Genomic DNA, 26,576 nt, shown 5'->3' on the forward strand with positions numbered 1-26,576 from the left:
ATTGGCTTTAGACTCTTTAAATTCTTGAACAGGTAAAGGGATGTGGTTTTGGGTAAAAATCATTCTGGCTGGACTCCCCCTCTACTCAGTTGGTTTGGGCAAAAACCAAATCCTACAGCCTCTGAAAGACTACTCAATAATCCCATCTCCCAGGCCAATTTAAAGCTAGCTCCAGAGACCTGGGTACTGACATAGCTGCTCCCCAGCACTGAGACTATAAAGCAGAGATGTGGGTCAGACCCAGGCTTTGCACATGCAACCGCTGAAGCCATCGGCACCTACCTTTAACAGAATGAGGCTGTTAAATGTTTTCAAGCCTTAAGCAATCTTTCTTCATATTAAGGCTATAAATATAACTTCCTATGTGCCGTTCTCGTTGCAGCTCTGTAGACTGGACACAGCCTTGGAGGTGCTCTACCACTGAGCTACACACTCAGCCTCATGCATTTTTTCAACTAGAAAATTTAAATTGTCTTTAGTGGGTAGGGTGTGCACGTGCCACAGTGTGGCAGTCAGAGGACAACTCGTATGAGTTGGTTCTCTCCTTCTACCATGGGAACTCAGATTGGCAGCACTGGCAGCAGGCACCTTTACCCCACCCCCCCCCCCCCACAGAAATCCTATCAACCATCCTCTGAAACATTCTTAGGGCTCAAAAATAACAGGTTTCATTATGACACTTCCTCTGCTCATATTCACTGCCGTGTTGAATCTTAAACCTTGGTGGGCTCTGGTTAGGCAAAGCAGGTGGGAACCACGACAAATCAATCCTGGCTGGACTGACAGAGGGGAAGAAAAGCTTGGCTATCTCAGGACTCTGGCGGTGTCTCCTGAAAGCTAAGGGATGACCGAGTCAACGGCCAGCCAGGCGGACACCTCTGCTTGCATCCCTCACAGGGACTGCACGGCCCACAGATGACACATTCAAACCTCATCTGCCCTTCATGCAGCATACAAAATAGATGTCACACACCCTGTAATTCCAGCAATCAGCAGGCTGGGTCACAAGAACTTCATTTTGACACTCGCCTGGGATACCTAACAAGAAACTGCTTTTAAAGGTCTGTGTGTGTGGCTGGGTGGTGGTGGTGCACGCCTTTAATCCCAGCACTGGGGAGGCAGAGGCAAGTGGATCTTCATGAGTTCGAGGCCAACCTCGACTACAGAGCGAGTTCCAGGACAGCCAGAGCTCTTACACAGAGAAACCCTGTCTCGAAAAACCAAACCAACCAACCAACCAAAAAACGTCTGTGTCTGGGGCGTGGACGTCAAATGGATTTATGATTTCATAGGCCTCAAGGGACTTTCGTGGTACTCCAGATTTTAAAAATGTTTATTGAATCAAGTGTCTCTCACGTGCTAGGCAAGTGCTCTGCCTCCTCAGAGCCCCCTTTTGTGGTCTGGAGTAGAGTGTCACGTAGCCCAGGCTCACTTCAAATTTGTCACACAGCCTAGGATGACCTTGCGCTCCTGACCCTCCTGCCTCTAGTTTTGCTTTTCCCGTGTTTGAGTTCTTAGATGCACGGGATGTGCATCATATCCTGTCAGCAGAGGGAAAGAGACCACACCTGATCTGCTGGAACGGAAGCCACAGGTGGTTGTGAGCCCTGGGATGTGGGTGCTGGGAATCAAACCCAGGTCTTCTCCAAGAGCAACAAGTATTCTTTTTCTTTTTTTCTTTCTTTCTTTTTTAAGTATTCTTCCCCCCCCCCCCACAGGGTTTCTCTGTGTAGCCTTGGCTCTTCTAACTCACTTTATAGACCAGGGTGGCCTCGAACTCACAGTGATGCGTCCACCTCTGCCTCCCAAGTACTGGGATTAAAGGCATGCGCATCATGCCCAACTCAACCAAGTACTCTTAACCACAGAGTCCTCACTCCAGGCCCAAGCCCTTGTTTTTTTTGCTTTTGTTTTTTCCGAGATAGGATCTCTATTAGCCTTGGTTGTTTTAAACTTGCCTTGTAGACCTGGCGGGCCTCACAGTGATCCATCTACCTCTGCCTCCTGAGTGCTGGGATTAAATGCGTGTGCCACCGCTCTCAGCTTTTAAGAAAGGGCTTCACTCAAGCCGGCCTCAGGATCCCAACCACCTCTACCTTCCAAATGTCAGGAATGCATCGATCACCTTGCCAAGCCAAGAGCAAATCTGACCTAATCGTCTCTGCCGAAGTGTCAGAGATCTGCTCGACTTACCTGTGTGTCTCTTAAAACCTTTAGCACACGCTGGCTACTGGAATACTTGCCAAAATGAAGCCAATTAAAGCAGCCACTACACTGGTGTCAGCCTTGTGCCGTTTACTTCCCAGACCTGTATTCAATACCGCTAGTGGAGCCAAGTGTTGTCTGAAGTCACATGGGCAGCGCATGCTACCAATTGGGGCCTGGACATTCCAATGTCTGCACCTGCATGCATCTCTGCCCCCACACCATCTGAACTCACCCTTCCTTGACAAGGGAAAAGTAAACCCTGCATAGATATCAGGGATTGAGGTCATGGGATTCTTTTGCAGGGGCCCGTCCTGGGGCTGAACCCAGGCACACAGACCCACACTGACATTACACTGCTTTACATACCAAGACTTCAGGTTAAAAAAAAAAAAGTCAGGAGTGGTGGTGCACGCCTTTAAACCTAGCACTCGGGAGGCAGAGGCAGGCGGATCTCTGTGAGTTCAAGGCCAGCCTGGTCTACAAAGTGAGTCCAGGACAGCCAGAGCTACACAGAGAAACTTTATCTGGAAAAAACAAAACCAAAAACAAAAAACCAAAAAAGGTACTAAGGCCAGGGATGGTGGCACACACCCTCAATCACAGAACTCAGGAGGCAGAGGTGGGCAGATCTTTTGAGTTTGATGCCAGCCTGGTCTGCATAGTAAGTTCCAGCTAAGTTAAAGATACGTAGTGAGACTGTGTCAAAAGGGGCGTGGGGTGGGGTGGGCGGAGCTGGAGGGGCGGCTCAGAGGGTGGGGTGGGCGGAGCTGGAGAGGTGGCTCAAAGGGTGGGGTGGGTGGAGCTGGAAGGGCGGTTCAGAGGGTGGGGTGGGCGGAGCTGGAAGGGTGGCTCAGAGGGTAGGGTGGGTGGAGCTGGAGAGGTAGCTCAGAGGTTATGAGCGCTTGCTTTTACAGAGGCTCCACATGAGGCTCACAACTGTCCACATGAAGGAGTGCACATGGTGCCTGTGGAGGTCAGCAGAGGGCATCATATCCCCTGGGAATGGAGTCACTGGCAGTTGAGCGCCACCCTGTCCCTGTTTCTTTGCAACAGTAGCAAGCGCTCTTAAGTGCTGAGCCATCTCTCCAGTCCTCTGGGTGAACCTAGTTACGGCAGCTCCATGTCCTTTATGCCCCTTGAAGTCTCCTGGAGTTGGGACATTAAATAATAATTAGAGGGGTCTGACTAAAGTTCTGAAGTGAATTAATGAGATTTAAGTAAAGACAGTAAACAGTATTTAAAAAGCAACAATGCAGCCGGGTGTGGTGGCGCACGCCTTTAATCCCAGTACTCTGGTGGCAGAGGCTGGCAGATTGCTGTGAGTTCAAGGCCAGCCTGGTCTACAAAGTGAGTCCGAGGCTACACAGAGAAATCCTGTTGTGAAAAATCAATAAAATAAAATAAAAAATAAAAACAATAAAAGACAATGCCCCCCCCCCCAAAAGCTCAAGAGCCTTTGCAGTTCTAGGATCCACATTTAGGAATCACAGCTCGAAGTCAGGCTGTTTCCACAGGAAAATAAAAAGTCTTCACAGCTTATTTTCTTTAATTACATCATAAAACAAAAATTAGAACATACAGGAAACAATAATAGTTACATAACAATTTACTTTATATATTTATATATATAAAAACATATCTTTAGTCCAAAGATTTTAAAGCAAAAAGAATGGTCTACTGCCTCCTTAGATTTTATTTATTTAAAACAATCCTCCTCACCCCCACATCCTTGGATGCTGGAAGTATGAGGTGTACACAGACAGTCACTTAGCTAATGGAACATGGTGTCAAGTCCCCACTGGGGAACAGTGCGGGGCCTGGGGAGTGGCCGAGTGTCGGTGCAGGCCTGGTGACAACAAGCAAGCAGCAGCCCCCATACAACACAGTCCAGGTCAGGCCCAGCAGCCGGGGCGCAGGGATCATACGGAGGTGACCGCCTGCCACCCAGCAAGGAGGCAGCAGGAGTCGGGGTGCAGGAGTGAGGTCCACAGTGTCCCGCAGACAGCACCAGGTACCAATCCACCCCTGTCCCTGAGCAGCCTGGCAGGAAGTCCTCACAGTGGTCTGAGCTCTGCACAGGCCACACGACCCAGGTCTGTGCTCTCAGGACCACTGGGAGGGGGGCAAAGGCGAGCAGAACCACCAGGGAACAGTAACTGGAAATAATTCCTGGGAGGAAAAAGGAGGCAGCCAGAGCGGATAGAACAGAGACGGAGGAAGTTCAGTCGGAGCCTCCTCCAGATGCCCTTTGGCGTAGGTGACCACTGGTTCTTGGGGTCAGGCCCAGGGAGGAGGAGCTGGCCTAAAGATTCTGGGGTGTGACAACAGGATCTAGGCAGTCAGCGTGTCATATGTGAGTGTGAGAAGGAGGAGTCAAAGAAACCAGGCTAGTTCTTGTACGTGTTGTAAATTAACAGTCGTCAGTAATATGGGAGAAACGACCCTGACAGGGACACCCAGAACGCTGCAGCGGGCTCCATCTGCTGAAGTCCTGCTGCATCCCTGTGAGGGTGGGGGTGGGGTTGGGGGCGGGGAGGGAGAGGAGCCACACCACTCACAGTTGGTTTCAAGTTGATTTTCTAAAGTGAGTAGATGAGCATTTTCAGGAGCTGAGAGATGTTAGGCTATGGGAAGAAACGGGCAAGCAGCAATGTGGGCGGGGCAAAAGGACATAACTTTCAAAGACTCCAGATCTCATGGGATCTGATAGAAGACACCGGTCTCCCATGACCTCTTCCTGGGGGAAAGACTGCTGTCCACTGTCCCACACTCCTGCCTGTTACTAACACCGTGCCCAGAAGCAGCAAGGAAGCCCTTCTAGCCATGAAAGGGGCATGGAGTTGATGAGATGAAGGAAACAGTAAATGTGTCATACGGGAAGCAACAGTCCTATGAGTCCAGGACAGATGCTCTTCCTGAGGCAAACCATCCCAGTTCTACAACAACCTTCGCGAGCCTTGTCCATTTCTCCATGGGAGAATACAGTGGAAAGGCTCACTATATTTCTGCTTGCTCATTGTTCTTGTTCTAGAAGCCACTCTGGCCGAGAAGCACCAACAAGCTTTTGTAAATGCAACTCCACAAAGCCTTAGAGAAAACACCCAAGTGGCAGAGATCAAAGAATTGCAGCTTTTTCCTCTTGAATATTACATGTAACTTCCTTTCTTTTTTCTGAGACAGGGTTTCTCTGTATAGCCTTAGCTGGACTCACTTTGTAGATCAGGCTGGCCTCGAACTCACAGCGATCCACCACGCCTGGCTACATGTAACTTTCTTGAATCAGCAAGACTTGTTCAGACTCGTGAGAGGCTGACGACTGAAAGCCTACGGACCAAAGCTTTCAGAGACGCAGGACTGATGTGCTGACAAATAAAGTAGCCAACACAGCAGACCTGGCTCCTATGGGAACTGCAGAAGCCCTTCAGATAGAAACCTGCCTGCCTCCATGGCCGTTCCTGCAGGTACCAGGAAGAAGGCAGGGTCACAGCAGCTGGTGCTTAAATAGCCTATGTTCTTCGCTGGAGAAGGAAGATGCAAAGCCAGGACATTTGGATACAGCATTTACAGGCAAACTTTATCCTCCAAACAGCAGGGCTAATCACACCCTATTGATAAACTGCTTTCTGTATCTTCTGATGCAGATTGAAGATAAAAATAAAGGTGAGCAAGTGCAAGATTCCTACTGCCCCTCATCCTTCTGATTTGGAATTACTTTGTCCTCGGGTCATACGAGAGTTTCTGCTTCAAGGCCTCCAAGCAAACATGTGCTAGCTCTTTTCCCTGCAGGAACCACAGGACAGAAACCCACCTGCACAACGCAGAAAAGCCCCAACAGCGCCTTTCCTTGTCCACCTGCTCACTGATATGCTGCCTGACCTTAAAAGCAATAAACTTTATTCTTAATAATCTTCTATTATTATCTATTGTAGTGGATGTGTGTGTGCACTCGCGTGTACAAAGAAGTCAGACAACTACCCTGGCAGCCAGTTCTGTCTTCTCTGTCATGACTCAGACTGTCAAGACTCGTCCGGCAAACAGCCTTTTATCTGCTGAGCCATCTCAACAGCCAAAGATCGATCTGGATTTATGAGGCCTTCAAGCCTCAACACTGTCACGTAGGAGGCTGCCCATGCAGCAGGAAGTAACTCTCCTCTTTCCAGTGACAACCAACACTTCCTACCTATGACAGGTCAAGGCATGTTGCAAACAGGACACCTGGAAAAAAGCAAATGGGTCTCAGTGGCTCCCAGCTCCAAGCAAGACTCTATACAGCACGGCACACTCCTCACCAACTGTCCCTGGAAAATGCTTCAAACACCATTTCTGACTCACATGCCTGTAAATCAACCCAGTGGACATAGAAATCCAACCAGAAATTTACAAAAAATGATTTGATGGATGCTTTTATATCCAGAAAAGCCGTAAAGGTGAGAGTAGGAACAGTAAAATGCATGAAAAAATTAAGCAGCATGTTTTCATATCCCAAATACTGAGGGAGACAGTCAGGTCTCTTTATTCCTTGGAGCCAGCTTGACCTCAAATTCAACTCAAACCCAAAAACCAAACAGCAAGGAAATCACCTAAGAAGTGACCCCAGCCGCTTCCACCCGATGGGTACCGTGGTCAGTGCTGCCCGGGACAGCTTGCTGTGACCAGGGCGGGAGCTGGAAGAGCCGGTTAACCCTGTAGGGCTAATAAGGATGCAGCAGCAATGATGGCGGGATGGACAGACACAGGGGAGCGCTGCCTACAAATGAGATTATCTACATATTCAAGAACTTTCTCCAGACATTTCCCAGTAATCCCTCTTGTCCACCCAGAGGCTTGGGGCACTTTGAGGGTGCCTTATTCTTTGTTCTTGGCTTGCGAAAGGGAATATTACTGTACAGCCAAGGCTGACCTCAAACTCAAGAGCCTTTTCATCTCAGATCTGAGACTGCAGGCACCATCTCATTCTAGATCATTTCTGCCACTGATCCCGCCCCCCCATGTGAAAGGCATATTCTGGAGTGGGTGTAAAATTAGACAAATGGACCAATGGTCCCCCTCTCCCAGACAATCCCTTGCTTTGTATCCCAACCTGGCCTAGTACTTGCAGCAATCCTCCTGCCTCTACATCTTTTGTGTTGAGATCGCGGGCACAAACCCCCACACCTGGCTCCCAGTGTTTTTCGTTTCTTCCTGGCTACCTTCTCACTGCAGGCACACACATGCCACACCTAACTTCCTGGAGTGGTCCCCTCTGTCCACACCTTGTTAGGGCCAGCTGTGTGCTCCAGGACGGCTGGCCTCAAGCTGCTGGACTACTCTCGTCTCCCCCTCCCATCTGGGACAGGCATGCCAGAATTACAGACGCACAACACTACACCCGCATCTTTCGGGGCGTTCTGAAGGCCAGACTCTATTAGGGTTCCATGGAACACACTTTTACCTTCAGAGCCACCTTGGAAGCCCCTAACAGGCTTTTTCTTTTTTCTTTTTTCTTTTTAATTTTTGTTTTTGCTTTTTTTGAGACAGGGTCTCTCTGTGTAGCCTTGCCTCTCCTGGACTCACTTTGTAGACCAGGCTGGCCTCGAACTCACAGCCTGCCTCTGCCTCCAGAGTGCTGGGATTAAAGGCATGCGCCACCACGCCCGACTCACAAAAGGGGAAAATTTCAAATTAAGCTTCATTAGCGCTGGAGATTTAACTCAGTGGTAGAGCACTTGCTTAGTTCATGTGAAGACCCTGGGCTTCATCCACAGCCCTAAAAACCCCAAATCCATCCAAGCAAACCAAGACCCTACCAAATCCTTAGAAGTGTTCCTCAACATCTGAAAAAACACCTGTTTTCCTCCAAGTACGGTGGGCCTGATTTTACTTGAGAAAGAAACATGTCTCGTGCCTGACCGCATGCAGCCAGGGCTGCACACTCATAGACTTCCTCCTTTTGACTTGGGTTCTTGGCCCAGAAAGGTTGGAATCTGCCTGACCAGCAGGGGCCACCAAGAGAAAAGAACCTGCCTGCGGCAATACACTCTGAGAAGACAGACTCATTTTCAAGACTCGACATACTGGTGAGTAAGAGACGCAATCAAACTTTAATGGAAAGCAGAAGTCCCCGATGACTCAGACTAGAGCAGCTTCAAATCTATGCCCACTACGGCTGGGACTCAGGGCCACTGTCAACTTGTTAGGCACTTAGGGGAAGAAAAACCGAACAACATAGTTTAGAGCTGACAGTCCCTCAATTTCTTTTGGCTTTGTTTGAAAGACCTAGAAATATAAATCTAAATATATTTGGAAGTGTGTATACAAGTACATGTTCACTAAGTCTAACTTTAAAAGTATAATGGATTTGGTATGGTTGCTCACACTTATAATCCCAGCACTTGGGAGGCTGAGGCAGAAAGATAACCATAAACTCCAGGTCAGGCAGGGCTACAGAATGAGATTTTTGTCGTGTGTGTGTGTGTGTGTGTGTGTGTGTGTGTGTGTGTGTGTGTGTGTGTTTGGGTGCACGTGCACACACAAATATTCCTGCCTGGTAAAGTAGTATTAGCTACCCCAGTCCCGTTCACTCAGGGTGCTGGCTGAGGTGGAGGGTAACTGTAGCCCAAGTGCCTGAGACTAGTCAGCTGGGCAACTTAACAAGTCAGTCTCAGAGGAAAAGGTAATTTGCAAGGTAATTTGAACATAAAGGAGGGAAGGAATAAAAAACACAAGTAATTTAGCTTTCAAAAGAGCATAATAAAATAAGATTTTAAATAAGTTTAACACCATAAATAAATCTGGGAAATATAGAATAGGACCTTTTCATCTGATTGTTTTCTACATTAATGGAGAAATAAATCAGACTATGTTCCTATATATTCTGGCAGAACCTGTACCTATACATTAAAACAGCTCCTCTAACGTCCTGGGATCATAGGCTTGCAATTTATGTTCTAAAAGCCCTTTCCCCCTGAACCCTAAAAAATATCACACAAGGCCTCTACCACTGGGGTTTAGAAATATGCCTTAGAAACTCACTTAATTTTGCTCATTTTCTGTGAGTTTCTTTGAAGAGGCTTTTTCTTGACTCTGTGCCACAGCTATTAAACACGTTCCCTCAGCTCTGGTGTCAGATGCACAGGCGTGGTATAGACACTGAGCTGCTACTCCCTCTCTGGGCTCTCTGGCTGCCCCAATGCCCCTACCTGGCTGCCTTCATACCCCATTCAGAGGAAGTCTGCAGAGAGATGGGCGGTATGCTCAGGTCTGCTGAGGTGCCAACACCGTGACCCCGTTACACACAGGCAGTCAGCCATCACAGGGCTCTTCTTGTATCCGCAGTGGGATTAAATGTGGGAGGGGCTCAGGGAACTAAGTGCAGCCCCCCTCCCTCCAGCAGCACTGCTGCAAAGCAAGTAACTCAAGTAACTCCAGACAGGGCAGAGAGCACACTCACATTCCTGTCAGCACAGGACAACGCTGGTCATTTGTGCTTGCGCTTGGGGAATGGGGACATCCAGGCTCACTTTGGGTCTTGGCCATCACTCCACGCTAATAATGCACTTCTGTTTTCTTAGTAAGCTCAGTGAATTTGGAAGAAAGGAAATGCGCAGGGGGACAATGAGCATACCATGCAAACGAGCGTACAGCATAAGATACAACAGAAACCAAAAGGCAAAGTTTCTTTTTATCCAAACAGTTCAACTATTTATCATAACTTTCCTGCTTTCCTAAAAGTTTCCTTCCAGACTGGCAAAGATTCAGGCAGGGTCCCCTAATGGTAATATTTAGATTAAAAAAATATTTATTGATGTTTTCTTTTAAAAATGTTTGGTAACCCCAACTAATCATCCAAAATGCAAACTGTAAACACAACAGCAGAAGAGTAACAATTGAGTGTGAGCAGCGGACTGTGATCAGGGACAGACTGACCAAGAGCGCAACAACCAGCAGGAGAGGGGAAGACGGGTGCACAGTGACATACAGTGACAGACTGGGCAGAGAAGTAAGAGAAGTCATATTTGGACCCCAGTGATTTTCAGTGAAGCTGCTAAAAAAAAAAAAAACCCCACAAACCTCTGGGCCAAATACTAACACACCAGATGAATGGACAAGCCTTCTTCGTGAGCGTGCTCAGCATGTTGGCATGGAAACAAGGAAGCACAGAAACAGTGTAGGCATCTTCCAATGGATGGCTACCATTTCTGGGATGCAAAGATATTTTCTTTCTGGTCCCTGGATACATCATATATTGTTTTTCCATGCTCTCATTCACCCTGGAGGACTGCAGTTACTGTTTCAAAATCCCCAAGGAAGCTCCTTAATAAAATAAAGAAACCACAGTAGCGGAAACACTGGGTTTTGCTGGAATGTCCCCTCCCTCTCCCATGGCCTAGGATTTCTTCTGGGCATGTCCAACAGGAATGGTTAAGTTTTACCAATCCACTTGTTACAGCCGATATGAACTTCAGTGCCATGGTCACAGAACTACAGCGGATGGGGGTGAGGGCGTGTGCCTGTGTTATGTGTGGCTCTGGGGATCTGGACGCTGCCCTCGCTTTGTAACCATTGCCCAGAATGCTGGGGTCAGCTTCCACTGAAGAGACTCCACGGTAAGTCTAGAAGTGTCATTAAATACTCAGTTCACAGAGTTGACCACCTCCACTGTCATAGGATGATGCAGCATCTGCAGAAGCGCTGTCTGCTGCCCCCTACTGATGGGGGTGGAGTGACTGGTGCGAAGTAGGCGTGGACTTTAATATTGGGTAAATGGGTCTGAAACAAGACAGAAACATTACTAAGAATGCGCTTACACAGAAGGAGCACTGTTGAATGATAGGAGAGCAGGGGTAACAAGCACTACTTAGGGTGTGTGGAGGCCCAGGTGCTACTCTGTTCTGTGGAAGGGAAGGAAATTAAAACAATTTTACTTTTTCATCTTGTACCAAAGGGATTCCCAGTTGGAATCCTATAGCTGGAAGAAGCTAGACAAATTTGAAATAATTACTTTAGAATTAAAATATGTTTCTAATCTTTGTCTCAATACTTTAAGACAGTATGTTCCTTATTGAGAGGGTACAAAGATGGGGAGCCTATGTTTAGGACCTCATTATCTTTAGACACCTCTCAATAGCTAAGTAAAAAAAAAAAAAAAGTTATTCCAGGACTCAAAAAATGAATCAGTCTGAAGACTCAGAGGGACAGTCAGGTCCAGGGACCACACAGGCAGCCACGGAAGAGGCTCTAAGCCAGGCCTGTGGTGCAGCCTGGAGTGTCAGCACTAAGAGGAGGAGGCAGGAAAAGTATGTCAAGGTCACCTACCACACACTGGATCCAAAGCCAGCCTGGGCTACATGATACCCTAGCTTAAAATGCCAGTAAGCACAGGTGCTTTAGCCAGCTGGTGACTAATGTCCTGTCCACGCAAAGCCTCCGCTACTTCTCTACTGTGGGAGGAGCCATCCTGAGGCAATGGTGGAGCTGCACCAATCTCCAATGTCTGTCTCTCCCCACCTCTCCCTTGTCTGTGGTGGGCAAGCTGTTTAGCTCTGAACTACATCCCCAGCCCCCTGGATGGTGAGCTCCCGCTAGTCTCCCCTCAGCCTCCTGGTTATCGGGGTGCACACCAGGCCTGCCAGGCATTTTCTCTGTCATGCCTCTCTTTCCTTTAGAACCATGGGGTCTTTCTTGGCTGTTAGTTTGGTCTGTGCTCAGGGGACTGGTGAAGGCCTGGACGTTACAGCACACATTCCCCTGGGTGAGGCCTTGCTTCTCTTCAGTCGACACTTCCCTACTACTTCTAGCTCAAGAACGGGCGGAATCTACCCTGAGGCTTACTTGCTGTATATCCAAGTTAATTAAAACAGAAATCATGAGAATCTAAATCTGAAAAAAGAAAACAAAACAGGTGAGACAAAACAAACAAACAAACAAACATGGGAGAGGTGAGGGAAGGCGGGGCCGCAGCCGCGTGGCTTTACCCTGAGTCTCTTGATCCCAGCCCGCGTGATCTGCTGGCAGTCATAGAGTTCTATGCGCTCGAGGCTGTGACAGCTCTTCAAGTGCTCTAGGGATGCATCGGTGATTAGTGGGCAGTTGTCCAGCTCAATCACCTCCAGCTGGTCGTGGGCGCAGGCCCCGTTCCCTAGGTGACGAATCCCATCATCTGTGATGAGCTCACAGTGAGAAAGACTCTGAAACCAAAGACAGCAAAGATGGACAACCAAGTAGCTTCTGGCATTCCTCTTGCCACAGACTTATGTCAAATCTGAGCACAGGCCTTTCTGGTTGATCTTGCTGAATGCAAAGCCATCTACAGTCGCTGGCGATTGGCCCTCCACTTTCAGCATCTACGGTTGATTCCCCTCCCCCACCTTTGGTATAATTCTAAATTTATGTTGTGAATTCATAATGAATGTGAACTATTTTACAGGCAAAATAAGACAGCTTCAAAAATTACCCACCTCCATGAGGTATGGAGGCAAACACCCCTTTAATTTCAGCAGAGGCAGAAAGAACTCCTGTGAGTTCAAGGCCAATCTGGTCTACATAGCAAATTCCAGGACAGCCAGAGCTATATACATAGTGAGATCACGGTGTCTCCAGAAAAAAAAAAAAAAATCAATTCCCTAAATTAACTTTTTAACACTTTTTTTAAATCTAAGGAGCAAAACTGGACTCAAGATTCTCCTATACAGAATTTTAGGAAATTGGAACTAAATATTGAATATCTGATTCAGGACACAATCAATAATTAGCTAAGATGATTTCTGTTTTGTTTTCAGACAGGGTTTCTCTGTGTAGTTTTGCTTGTTCTGGACTCACTTTGTAGATCAGGCTAGCTTCGAAATCACAACGATCCTCTTGCCTCTGCCTCCTGAGTGCTGGGATTAAAGGAGTGTCCCACCATGCCTGGCTGCTAAGATGATTTTTACAGCTATGAGGTACTAGTGTCTCACAGATACTCTGACCAATTTTCCTTAGACACTAGTGCTGGGAGACTCAGACCACCTGACCCAGTTTTGGATAGTACTGATTCAGGAAACAGAAAAGTGTTCTGTATTCTGCTCAGGATAGAACCATCAAGCAAAATATGGCCAAGGATGCACCCCAGGCCAGAGCCAGAGGAACTTGTCCTGTTAAATATCGGTTCATTCTAGGCTTTTGTTCTGCAAATGCACATTACTATACACTCCAGGTTGGTCTCAAACTCCAGGTTATCCTCCTGCCTCAATTTCCTGAGTGCTGCAATTACAGGCATATACCACCACCAGAACTCGGGGAGGCAGAGGCAAGCGGATCTCTGTGAGTTTGAGGCCAGCCTGGTCTACAGAGTCAGTTCCAGGACAGCCAAGGCTACACAGAGAAACCCTGTCTCAAAAAAAAAAAAAAAAAAAAAAAACCAACCCAACCCACCAACCAAACCCTCAAGAACCAAAACCAAAAAAACCAATAACACCTAAAACAGTGTAAATTGGGGATAATGAGATGACTCAGTGGGTAAAAGAATTTTGCTTCCTAGCCTGGTGACCTGAATTTGTTCCCTAGAACCCACATAGAGGTGGCAAGAGGAAATTTACTCTAGAAAGTTCTCCTCTGACCATGTGTCCGCACACACATTATGTACATGCACACACATACACACTAATATATTAAAGAGAGCCTGAATTCAACTCCCAGCACCCATATGGCGGCTTACAGCCACCCATAATCCCAGTTCCACAGGATCCAACAGTAAAAAACAAAAATGGTGCATATCCACGTGTGCAGGCAAAAAACCACAAATATAAACAAAAAGTAAAATAAATAAATCTAATTTTTGGAATAAATAAATTTAAAAGCAAAACTGTGAAAGTCAAACTTACCAATACTTGAAGCCGAGGACAGTGTATAGAAAGCTGAATTAATGTGCTATCTGTGATCTAAAAAACCAAGTAAGTTTGTTGTAGGTGAAATTGTGTATCAACTGAGGTACAATTCATGAATTATACTCCACACAACTATACTTCTAGTCAGGAACCATTAAATAACAGGCCCTAGAATCCCAGGACTAAAACTAAACCGTGCCTCCTTTCAGTCTCCTCCCCAACCTTTATTTCTACTACCCAGGGCGCTAGATGATCTGAGAAATGCTTAGTGTAGAGGGCAGAGTCAGAGGGACTAATGGTAGAAAAAACACAGAGAGCACTTAGGCATAAACAAGAGGGAAGAGATGAGGGCGGATATTAATTTAATAGTAAACAGTAGCTGTGATGTAGTGTCTGGCTAATGATTTTACTTTTGCACACACCACACCCTGGTGTGCCTGAAGGATGCCTCAGTAAGTGGAGGGTCAGTGCCCCTGCCAGGTGCTCTGGCGGTCTGCACAGGCGAGGCTTAGGCACTCTGCAACATACACAGTTTCCGTCACAAGCTTGCTGTGAATGAAACACAGCCTTACCTGAACACATTCTTCTAGGTCCATCTTTTCAAGCTCATGGCAATTCTAGGAAGGATAGCGCCACATAATTCAGTACAAAGTTTTAAAATATTGACACATTATAAAAGCACCCCCAAACCCACCAAAAACCAAACAACAACAAACCCAACCCCCTGAGAAACTGCATGAAACAAACGGACCAAATCAGAGCAGCTGTTGGCCTATTGCCCCCTTCTACTATACTTTGTTCTTTAAAATAGGGTTTTCCCCTGTGGTCCAGGCTGTCTTCAAACACATAAGGGCTGAGGCTGATTATAAACGTACACCATCATCCCTGGGATTAGTCAGATGTTTCATAAGGACTTTTTTTTTTTCTTTTTTGGCTTTTTGAGACAGGGTTTTTCTGTGTAGTCTTGGCTGTCCTGGATTTTGTAGACCAGGCTGGCCTTGAACTCACAGAGATCTGTTTGTCTTGCCTCCCCGAGTGCTGGGATTAAAGGCATGTGCCACCACCGCCCAGTATAATTTACTGTCTTAATGAAACTGTGGAGAACTCAAATCTCACCAAAGAGCATCACATTTGCCAACAAATGTCTGCACATACAAGCCCGCTTGTTGCTTCCGCTGGAGCCAAGTCTGTGGCTTTAGCACAAGAGGCTCAGGCAGCCACGTGTGGTCTCCTGCCTCACACCTATTTCTGTTGCCATGTTAGTTTCTCTTTTTGCTGCTTCCTCTGAAATATGCCTCCCCCTCAAAAAACCACAGAGCCTAGAGAAGCACTTACCCTGGCCAGGGTAGTGAAGCCCACATCTGTTAACTGGGAACATCTGGCCACTTCTAATATTCTGTACAAAGAACAAAGTGAAAAGAAAGTTAGGCTCTTGGTTCCTGAACCTGGTTTTACTACAACAGCAATAATTTGACAAAGTAATCTTTGATCCTCTGTCATCTCATAATATAGAGCGACATTAATAACTACACAGGTTTGTATACAGATCTTGCTGTTTTTCACATTTCATGCAATTAAAGAATATAGAGGAATTGTAGTTAATGCCAAATTGCATTAAAAGCCTTCTTGATGGCATATTGCTTGCCACAAAGGGCAGCCTGCTCCTAGAAAACAAAGGAAATGGAGATAAATACTCGGTTTCAGATCTGTTGCTGAAGTAACTACTTTCTGACTTTCATGTAGCTCTCTGCAGAAGAGGACTGCTGGGGCCCAGGCCTGTCTCAATATACAACTCTATGATGGAAGCTCTCTGTCTCCTCCCACAGGCTCCTGTGGTGTGCAAAAGGAAGGCAGGATGGCAGCCATTCTGTTCAGCAACTGTTAACCACTACCTCACAGCACCCACAGGACTGGGAGATGAAATCTGCTCTTTCTGTGTAAAGTCTGGTAATTGCTGTGCTATATGATGGCACCAAAGATTAAGTTTCCTTAAAAACCCTTACAACTAAAGTTAAAAGGTAAAGCCAAACACAATAAATCATAGCCAAATAGCCAGAAACTAACATTATAGGATGGACATGGTCTGACAAGATAGCCTCTGACCATCACAATGGTCTAAAGGCTCTCAATGCATTAAGCTAGGCTGTCTGGCTAACAAAGCTGTGCTAAAAGATGATAAACATGGGTAAGCATGGTGGCACATGCCTTTAATTCCACACATAGGAAGCAGTGGCAGGTGAATCTCGGAGTTTGAGCCAGCCTAGTTTACATTATGAGTTTCAGGACAGCCAGGGCTATATAACAGAGACCCAGCCCCAAAACAAACAAACAAACAAACAAACAAACAAACGATGTTCTACTGCAGAACTAAGTTAAGAAGATTTCTCTCTGTAGATTACACCAGCACAAATGGCCTTAGGATGGGCTTTAAAAAGTGGAGAAAGGGGGCTCAGTGGTTAAGAGCACTGGCTGTTCTTCCAGAGGACCTGAGTTCAATTCCTGGCCCCCAATGGCAGCTCACAACTGTCTTAACTCCAGTTCCAGAAGATCGGACACCCTCTCACAGACATGCATGCAGGCAAAACACTAATACTAATAAAATAAATAAATCATCTTTTAAAAAGCAGAGAAAGGAATTTAAAGAAAGTATTAAGCTGGGCATGGTGGCACATGCCTGCAATCCCAGCACGCAGAGGCAGAGGCAGAGGCAGGTGGATTTCTGTGAGTTAGAGGCCAGGCTCGTCTATAAAGCAAATCCAGGACAGCCAAGGCTAAATAGAGAAACTATGTCTTTTTTGTTTGGTATTTTGAGACAGGGTTTCTCTGTGTAGCCTTGGCTGTCCTGGACTCACTTGTAGACCAGGCTGGCCTGGAACTCACAGGAATCTGCCTGCCCTAGCCTCTCGGGTGCTGGGATTAAAGGTGTGCGCCACCACCGCCCAGATGAGAAACCATGTCTTGAAGAGAAAGAAAATAGTGTTATTTCTTTCTACTATGACCAGTGAGATCTCGTCTTGATTTGTCATTTACATGTCATCAGTACAAAGCCAGTAGTAGGCAGTCAGCTAGAAGGTGGTGGCATTGTGGTGAGCTTGAAGAGTCCAAACTCCAAGGGGAAACCATGAATGACAACAGCTTCTTCTCCCTTTGATTTTTTTGAGCTGAATAAACAACGTTTACCTAAGCCGAGGGCAGTTCTGCCCTAGAGCGTTCAGGATGGCATCTGTGATATTGGAGCACCCAGAGGCACAGAGGGACTGCAGCTTATGACACCCTCTGCATATGGTGATGAGACCTTCATCTGTGATTTGCTAAAACAAACACAAAAGTGAGGAAAATCAATGTGCATTACTTACAGAAAAAATAAACCAAAAAAACCCAACCACGTCTGGGAAGTAGCAGCACTCAGAGCCCCAGCCCCAGCATCCACCACACACCCGAAGCCTAAAGCTAAATTTTCTCTCCTAGCTCCTGCTGGACTCTTCCTAACCTAATGGTGCTGGGAACAGCATGGGGGCACATCATGGTGAGGGTGCAATAAAAAGCTTTAAAACCTAGAAAGTGACTGAGATCAGTCTTTTCTCTGTTTCTCTGTGTAGCTTTGGCTGCCCTGGAACTCACTCTGTAGATCAGGCTGAGTGAAAACTCACAGAGATCTGCCTCTTGAGTGCTGGAATTAATGGCATGTGCCTCTATGCTCAGCCAGAACAGTAGTTTTTTAATAGTATAAATATATTTACAAGGACAGTTACAATTTCCCCCCCAAGAGACAGGGTCTCTCTGTGTAGCCTTGGCTACTTTAGAATATCACAATTAGCCGGGCGTGGTGGCACACGCCTTTAATCCCAGCACTTGAGAGGCAGACACAGGCGGATCGCTGTGAGTTCGAGGCCAGCCTGGTCTACAAAGTGAGTCCAGGACAGCCAAGGCTACACAGAACTCAAAAAACTAAAAACAAAAAACAAAATAGAATATCACAATTTATGCAACTAAACAGATGTGTTTAGTTCATTTTAAATAATTTTGAATTGACGTAACAGTTTGAAATTTCAAACATGTTATAATTAAGTAAAAGGTCAGAGTTGGATGTATGGGCATTACACCAATGACCAAACACTGGAAGGACAGAGCAGGAGGGTCTCAAGTTCAAGGCCATCCTGGGCTACATAATCAGACTATGAGGGATATAGAAACATTTGTGTGGTCTCACTATGTAACTCAGGTTTGCCTTGAATTCTTGGTAATTCTTCTTGTTTTAGGCTTTCAAATGCCAAGGTCACGGGCGTGAGTCATCACACCCCTTCCACTGTGCAGCCTTGTCTGCTCTAGAACTTGCTACCTAACACAGCCTGGCTTTCTACTCATGATCCCCTTGCCCCAGTCTGCTCAGTGCTGGGGTTTCAGCCTGGGGAGCATAGATGTGCGTCACTGTGCATGTAAGCCACTCTTTGTGATGAAACTTTTATAATAATGTTACCAGGAGGAATTACTATTACAGAAGCATTCTGGGAAGGGAGTGCTTACTAAGCAAGTTTGCAAGTTCAAAGTCACCAGCTCAGGGCAGTGTGCACCTATGTACTTGAGAGCTTCATCTTCCAGCTGCAAAAATTAAAAAAACAAGAGATTACTGATATTGTTTCAAAGCGGAAAGGCTGGACACATTTATCAATACATTCTCAATATAGGTAGCCCAAAATCAAAAACAAAAAGGCCACACCTCATTCCTAATAGTAGTAGTTACCAAGACTTTCAGAAGTCAGTTCTTGTCATAACAAATTTCTTATTACTAGTACCAATGCAGAAAAGGGCTAAGCAGGAAGTGAAGGTCTAACTGTGTAGTCCTGGGTGCTCTGGACTCCCTTTGTAGACCAGGCTGGCCTTGACCTTTACTCCTGATTACAGGCTTGTGCCACGTTTGGATATGCATTTTATTTCTAACAAATTAAGTAGCCATGATATGTTGTGGAAAGATTACAAAGGCAAAGCAATTTTCACACTTCTACAACCCACATTCAGTTTTTGCTTTCTTTTTGAACAAGCTTTTGGGAGGAGGTGCTAAGACCAGACTCGGCAGTGTCTATCTATGGTGAGGATCAGGGGCAGACCTCAGCGGCTGGCCACAGTGAAGCATCCCCATCAACAAGCTACATACAGCTCAAGGCGCTGTCTGAGGCAACCAGACTGCCAAAGTTCTGTTTCAAACAGCGGGATCCTTCTCTCATGACAAAGCATGGTGCTGCTCTAGCAACCACGGGAAGAGGCCAGTCACATCTAACTCCATCCGTGCTCTCATCATTTCCTTTTCTTAAGATTTATTTATTATTTATACAGTATTGTGCCTGCATGTGTGCATGCAGGCCAGAAGAGGGCCCCAGATCACATTATAGATGGTCCTGAGCCACCAGGTGGCTGCTGGGAATTGAACTCAGGACCTTTGGAAGAACAGACTGTGCTCTTAACCTCTGAGCCATCTCTTCAGCCCTATTTCTTTCTAATGGTGTTTGATCAGCTTACTTTTTTTAGCCAGAGAAATTGAGTTTTATTATTACTTTTTTTTTCTTAAGACACAGTCTTATGATGTAGCCCAAGCTAGCTTTGAACTCAAAGGGATCCTCCTGTCTCAGCCTCCCAAATGCTAGGATTATAGGGATGTACCACCATGCCTGGGATTGTAAAAAAAAAAAAAAAAAAAAAAAAAAATTAAAGATTTATTTATTTATCATGTACACAATGTTCTGCCTGCATATACACCTGTAGGCCAGAAGGGGGCACCAGATCTCAATTTAGATGGTTATGAGACATCATGTAGTTGCTGGGAATTGAACTCAGGACCTCTGGGAAAGCAACCAGTGCTCTTAACCTCTGAGCTATCTCTCCAGCCCTGGTTTGTGAATTTTTTTTTAATGAAAAAAAAAAAAAGTACTATATTTGTGAGATTACAGCAAGAGGTAAAATGAAGCCTTTAAAATGCAGTTGCCATATACTGCATATAATTCCAGCTGGTTATATAAGTGTAAACTGCCAAGATTGCCTTTCTTGCCTATTCAGAATAGAATAAAGAGTAAATACGTTTTTCTTTTCAGTACAGATAAACTGCACTCTCTCCCCCGTTTACACTTCAGTCAGATATTAATTCTTTCCATTCTTCAGTTCTAAGGGAGACATTATAACTTTTGGAAGGATGTGTCTTCACAGTTAGCAGCATCTACAACTCCCACTGTACTTAAGAAAACCGTCTTGGGAATCCCTACAAGGAGGGCATGGCTCCTCTGACTTTCACGAGCACTACACGGAGTATTACCTGAGTGCAGCCTTTTAAGAATAAGGCCTTGAGACCCCCACAGCCTCTCACTAGTGCTTGAATGCCATCCTTGGTTACTTGGTCACACCAGGAAATGTTCAACTGCTCCAACAGTGGACACCCCTCACTTAGGATAAAACAAAATAAGACAAGCATGTCACTACCTCCAATCCCAAAGCTGCCACAGGCTCATCTTTGTGGTGGTCACGCAGGGTTACATCAGTAGGCAGGGTGTTTTAAGTCCAGTTTACCCAACAAGTACAAAACACATATTGCTTTTCAGATATGGATTGGAAATGGAAATTAAACGACTAGTTTGAATTTATAGAGTAACTAAAGACAGTTCAGATTCAAGCTCAGATTTTCCATCAAGGAATTTTACTAGTATCACAGTTCTATTACACTTTCAAAAAAAATTTTTTTTGTTTTTGTTTTCTCTGTGTAGCCTTGGCTATCTTGGACTAGACCAGGCTGGCCTCGAACTCAGTGATCTGCCTGTGTCTGCCTCAGACTGCTGGGATTAAAGGTGTGCGCCACCATGCCTGCTACACTTTCAAATTTTTATTTAAAAAACAAAAAACTCACAAAGGCTCTATGTACTTCTTCATCTTGGTCTCTTACAGAGTGCTGTCTCTGCCGGCTGAGGTAAGGACACCACGCTCAGCTTCTGCGTGCAGCACAGCAGCTTCAGCTCTGCTGTTTAAACAGTCCTACCCAGAACACAGCTGGCTTGAACTGCTTGAACGGTTTTAAGTATTCTGCTTATAGAAAAGAGATTACATAAAGCCTAGGACTAGGTTTAAGCTCATCCTCAACATAAACAGGGTCACTGAAGCCTCTCTGAACCTCTCAGTGTAAGATCAGTGTCTGGTCCCGGGCTCATGTAGACGGAGACACGCCCCTCTATCCCCAGCTAGCACAGTATCTGCTTATAAGTCCTTTCCATTGTGGCCTCTGAGAAACTTATGGGCACATCAGAGTCACATTTCATGGCTGTTTCAGTAGTACCCAGCACATTACAGATACTTAGATTTTTAAAAAACCTGTAAATGCTCGTCCTATCTGCTGCTTAAAGTCTTCAATAAATGAGACCATCTTTCTTTCTTTTATTTATTTGAGACAGGGCTTCTGTGTATGGTCTTAACTGTCCTGGACTCACTTTGTAGACTGAGCTGGCCTTGAACTCATAGAGATTTGCCTGTTTCTGCCTCCCAGCGTGCTGGGATTACAGGCATGTGCCACCATGCCTGGCTGTGTGAAAAGAGCATGTGCTTCATCACTAATTCTCTTTCTGAGCAGGTCTTGATAAGCAGCCTTGGCTGGCTTAATACTCTGCAGGCTCGGCTGGGACTGACCTTGCAGCACTGATACTGCCTCAGTCTCCCTTAATGGCAGGATTATAGGCAAGCAGCACCATAATATAAAAGCTAACAGCTTAATTCTTTTTGTTGTTGTTGTTGTTGTTCTTTATTTCTTTGCTTTGTCCTGGACTCCCTTTGTAGACCAGGCTGGCCTCGAACTCACAGTGATGCCCCTGCCTCTGCCTCCCTGAGTGCTGGGATTATAGGTGTGCGCCACCAGGCCCGGCTGTAACAGCTTAGTTCCTAATGTGTGCAAACAGAACCAACACACAGTGGCCTAATTATTTAGCAAAGTCTAGTTAAAAAGTAGATTTCCAAGTGGAGTGAATATTTCACTCTTTTAAAACACATTTTTATTTGGCAACTGAGGCAGGAGTTTCAGAAGTTCAGTGTCATCTACAGTCAAAAAATTCAAGGCCGGGTTGGAATATCTGATGTGCTGCCTTAAATTTTCTTCCCTAAATTGGGCCTGGTAGCACTTTGTAATCTTAGCTACTTGAGAGGCTGAGACAAGAGGATCATAAATTCAAAGCCTTCCTGGACTATAGAGTGAGTTCAAGGACAGCTTGGTCTCCATAGTGAGTTCAGAATGAGACCTGTCTGAAAACAAAAACGAGAAAGGGAAGAGAAGGGAGGCTGGGCATGAATCTTAGCGGCAGCACTTGCTGTGCCCGTGCACAGACCTAGTGAAACCTGTCTGTGTTCTGGACTCTCTATCATTAAGTTTGAGAACATCTATCTCACTTTTAAATACAGGCTGGCCTTGAACTGATGACCTTTTTGCCCGAGCCTTCCATGTGCTGGGATTATGGGTGTGAATAAACTCCAGCTTTAAAGTACGTAAACATGAGAACACTGAAACAGTGACCAGTTATTGCCACATTCCAGGGGCTTTTAAAGCCCTTTATATACGTTAGGCTAAAGCACAAGAAGGCCTTCAACCTAAAAACAGCTAAATACAGGCAAAACTTTCTACAGTTTTCTACAGTTCCTATAGCTTGTCATGTAATCCTAGGAGCAGTGCTACAACATCACAAGGAAAGCTCTTCGGGGCTGTGTTCAGACGATAGCCTGGCTCCAGACTCCACTTTAAGCACTAAGCTGTAGCAACACACGCCCTTTCTTTTCATGAACATCTGACCATTAATGGACATCACACACTGCTGTTCAAATCCTAGTTACCCCTGGACACTTCATACTCATGTAGCAGCCTATGACGTTGCTGTGAGCAGGGGCAGGAGAAAAGGTCCCCTGGGAACTACAGGACACAACCATAAAACATCGCTGACGTCAATCCCAACTGTACTATTGGTTATTCTTTTCAAAGTATTGTATGTGTTATAGAAAAGTTACCTCAGAGCTTTGAGAGACATATTTGTTATCGATGTACAGGAAGCCAAGTCAAGGTGCCTGAGTTTGGAGCAGAACTTGCTAAGGCTAGTACAGGTACTGCAAACAGAAAAAGAAATGAACACACATTTAAAATAAGAACACACGTGGGCGCTGGGATGGCTCAGCAGGGAAAAGCACAGACCCCTCCCCAAAGCTGTCCTCTGCCCTCACGTTCGTGCTGTAGCAATTGTGTGGCTGTATTCCCAGACACATAAAAATAAAATTTAAATAAGGCACTTGATGATATATAAGCAAGTCCAACAGTCTAAATGTGTAGTGTACCACACACCTTTCTCAGTAAATATGCGTGTGTATATCAGAACTGTAAAATTTTCATAGCATGCAAATGCACCTATAAACCCTAGAATCTTACTGTAGAGGAAAAGGCAGATAGCAATCATTTACAAGGCAAAAGATAAGCTGTGCTGTATAATTTGCACCACAAGATAAGGGTGTTTAATTTAGATTTGGAAATACAGTGAGCTAGGGACAGCATACTAAGTATGTAAGTGAGTGCTAAGAGGTCTATAAACCCAGAAACACCGGAAACCTAGCATCCAAAACTCTACTTCTGGGGCTGGAGAGATGATTCAGTCTGCTCTTCCAAAGGCCCTGAGTTCAATTCCCAGCAACCACATGGTGGCTCACGAGCTTCTGTAATGAGATCTGGTGCCTTCTTGTGGCAGGCAGAATACTGAATATATAATAAGTAAATCTTAAAACAAAACCCCAAATCCTCTACTTCTGTTCTCACCAACTTTCTATTCAGAAAAGGCTTCACAAGGCAGGAATGAAAGAGATGGACCTGGCTGGGCGTGGTGGCGCACGCCTTTAATCCCAGCACTGGGGGGGCAGAGGCAGGTGGATCATTGTGAGTCCGAGGCCAGCCTGGTCTACAAAGCAAGTCCAGGACAGCCAAGGCCACACAGAGAGACCCTGTCTCAAAAGGATCTCTCCTCCTGCAAAAAGCTGGACGTTTACAAGGTATACACAGAGGAAAGATTGGGATCCCAAATTAACAAATTACAGTATTACTGTACTGTCCAGTAGTTTATGGTTTTTGTGTGTGTGATGCTGGGGATCCCCCAGGGTGTTACATGTGCTATGGGGATGTACACAATACCCTATAGGAATATATTTAATGTAAGATTTTCATTTACTATTGTGTATGTATATGGTGTTCATGAGTGTGTACACATGTGTGAAAGCATTCCTACAGCCTATAGGCAGAGGTCAGAGGTCAACCTTTAGGCGTGGGCTTTCTGTTTCCACCATGTTTTCTAGAGATTAAACTCAGGCTTGCACAGCCAAGCTGAGCCCATGAATTTTGTAAAAATATAATCTCGAGACTGAAGAAATGACTCAGCAGTTAAAAGCACTGGCTGCTCTTCTAGAGGACCTAGGTCCAATTCCCAGCACCCACTCATGAAAGTCTATAATACCAGTTCCAGGGGATCTGATCTGATGCCCTATTCTGACCATCACAGGCACCAGGCTCAAATGTGGTCTAGACACTGCCTCCCTGAGTGCTGAGATTAAAGCAAAACACCCATAAAAATAAACAGGAGCTCACAATTTTTTAAAAAAATAATAAAATTGACTTAGAACTGCATCAAATGCTTCCATCTTCTTGTTTTGTTTTGTTTTTTCAAGACAGGGTTTCTCTGTGTATCCTTGGCTATCCTAGAACTCACTCTGTAGACCAGGGTGGCCTAAACCTCATGAGATCCACCAGCCTCTGCCTCCCGAGTGCTAGGACTAAAGGTGTGTGTTTGCATTGTTGTTGTTGCTGCTGTTTTTGTGTGTAGTCTTGGCTGTCCTGGACTCACTTTGTAGACCAGGCTGGCCTAGAACTTCACAGAGATCTGCCTCCCTAATGCTGGGACTAAAGGTGTGCGGCACCACACCCGGCTCTTGTTTTTGTTTTAACAGGATCTCTCTGGCTTTCTTGGCACTCACTATGTAGAGCAGGCTGGCTGCTAACTCTTCCTACCTCTTCCTCCTAATTGCTGGGATTCCATGCCTGGCTTGGTTTTATATGTTTTTGTGCTTGATCCCTTATAAGAAAATAAAGACCCTTTTATGACATGTAAAAATTATATTTAGTTGGTATCTTTTTGTTCTGTTTTTCTTTAAGATAGTTTCATAAATTCGTGTAAGTTGGGCAATCACTCAAACTCCAGGCAACAGTCCTGCCACAGCCTCCTAACTGCAGACCACAGCTATGAATCATCATGTCTGGCTATCTTGTTTTTTTTTTTTTTTTTCCTTCTTCAAGAATTGGTTTGTCCGTGTAACCCTGGCTGTCCTTGAACTCACAGTGATCCACCTGCCTCTGCCTCCCTAGTGCTGGGATTAAAGGTGTGTGCCACCACACCTGGCATGTCTGACTATCTTATTTCCATCCAACTGAAAAGATTTAAAATTTTTTTTTTGTCTTTAACTTTTGGGTTATTTATATGTATTATGCCTTAAATTTTTAATTGTTGGCCTTTTCTGAGATTTTCTTCTGTTAAAGACCCCCCCCCCCTTTTGGTTTTCCAAAACAGTGGTTTTTCTCTGCATAGCCTTGGCTGTCCTGGACTCACTTTGTGGACCAGGCTGGCCTTGAACTCATAGCGATCCACCTGCCTCTGCCTCCTCAGTGCTAGGAGTAAAGGTGTGTGCTGCCACCACCACTTTTTTCTTTTAGATTTTTTCTTCTGCTGGGTGTGGTGGTGCACGCCTTTAATCCCAGCACTCGGGAGGCAGAGGCAGGCAGTTCTTGGTGAGTTGGAGGCCAGCCTGGTCTACAAAGAGAGTCCAGGACAGCCAAGATAACATAGACCAAAACCAAAACCAGTCTTGTGGGACTGGGGATAGAGCTCAGGAGTATAGTGCAAGACCCTGGGTTCATTCCCAGTATCGTAAGCCCGACATTCAACATGGTCCGCAGCCTACAGTCAAAGCTGGAGTAGGACAGACTATAGATTATGACGTATTCTCCTAAAACCCAATACTCACGCATCTGTCGTCTTTGTACATCCATTGAGACTCAGTACTTCAATATTCCTACAGTTTTGTGCAAATGTCCTTTATGGGAGGGGGAGAAAAAAAGGTTACAAATACACTAGGCAAGATTTTAGATATTGAAAAATGCATAAAATAATACTGGTTGTTGACTTCTATGATGTCATAATATGCAAAATACAGATTTGGTTTTAACCCTAGTTTCCAGGATAGAGATCTTAAGACCTTTGTAATTTCCTGAGTAACAGGAAATTTGTTCTCATTTTTGATCTTTGTAATACAACCCTGAACAATGGGACCCGGGCTTCCGGGCTGGTGGCATGCCAACCCCGTAAGGGCAGGTGCTCCTGTCCAGACACTTCTAACCCTGCCTCGTGTAGCACTTCCTCTAGCCATTTACTCACGGGCTTTAATTAAACTGTCAACAGTACCTAAAATTCTTTCCTGAATTATCAGGCTCACTCT

The 26,576-nt window shown here is 45.5% G+C and overlaps 1 protein-coding gene across 4 annotated transcripts in view; it reads right to left on the reverse strand.

The window, feature by feature from the left end:
* Positions 1–3,736: 3,736 nt before the first annotated feature.
* The window catches only part of FBXL20 (F-box and leucine rich repeat protein 20), a 64,717-nt gene continuing 41,877 nt past the window's right edge, over positions 3,737–26,576 (reverse strand). For all 4 annotated transcript variants that reach the window (XM_084751109.1, XM_084751111.1, XM_084751108.1 and 1 more), the window contains exons 6-15: positions 26,106–26,174; positions 23,064–23,159; positions 20,350–20,476; positions 18,573–18,647; positions 17,229–17,359; positions 15,384–15,444; positions 14,621–14,665; positions 14,046–14,102; positions 12,162–12,374; positions 3,737–10,956 (exon numbers count right to left, since the gene is read on the reverse strand). In XM_084751109.1, the coding sequence (XP_084607235.1) occupies positions 10,849–10,956; positions 12,162–12,374; positions 14,046–14,102; positions 14,621–14,665; positions 15,384–15,444; positions 17,229–17,359; positions 18,573–18,647; positions 20,350–20,476; positions 23,064–23,159; positions 26,106–26,174 (982 nt within the window). In that variant the 3' untranslated portion in view covers positions 3,737–10,848. The remainder of the gene's footprint in view (positions 10,957–12,161; positions 12,375–14,045; positions 14,103–14,620; positions 14,666–15,383; positions 15,445–17,228; positions 17,360–18,572; positions 18,648–20,349; positions 20,477–23,063; positions 23,160–26,105; positions 26,175–26,576) is intronic.

Source organism: Acomys minous (assembly GCF_964271855.1).
Source record: "Acomys minous genome assembly, chromosome: 12".
NCBI classification, from domain to species: Eukaryota; Metazoa; Chordata; class Mammalia; order Rodentia; family Muridae; genus Acomys; species Acomys minous.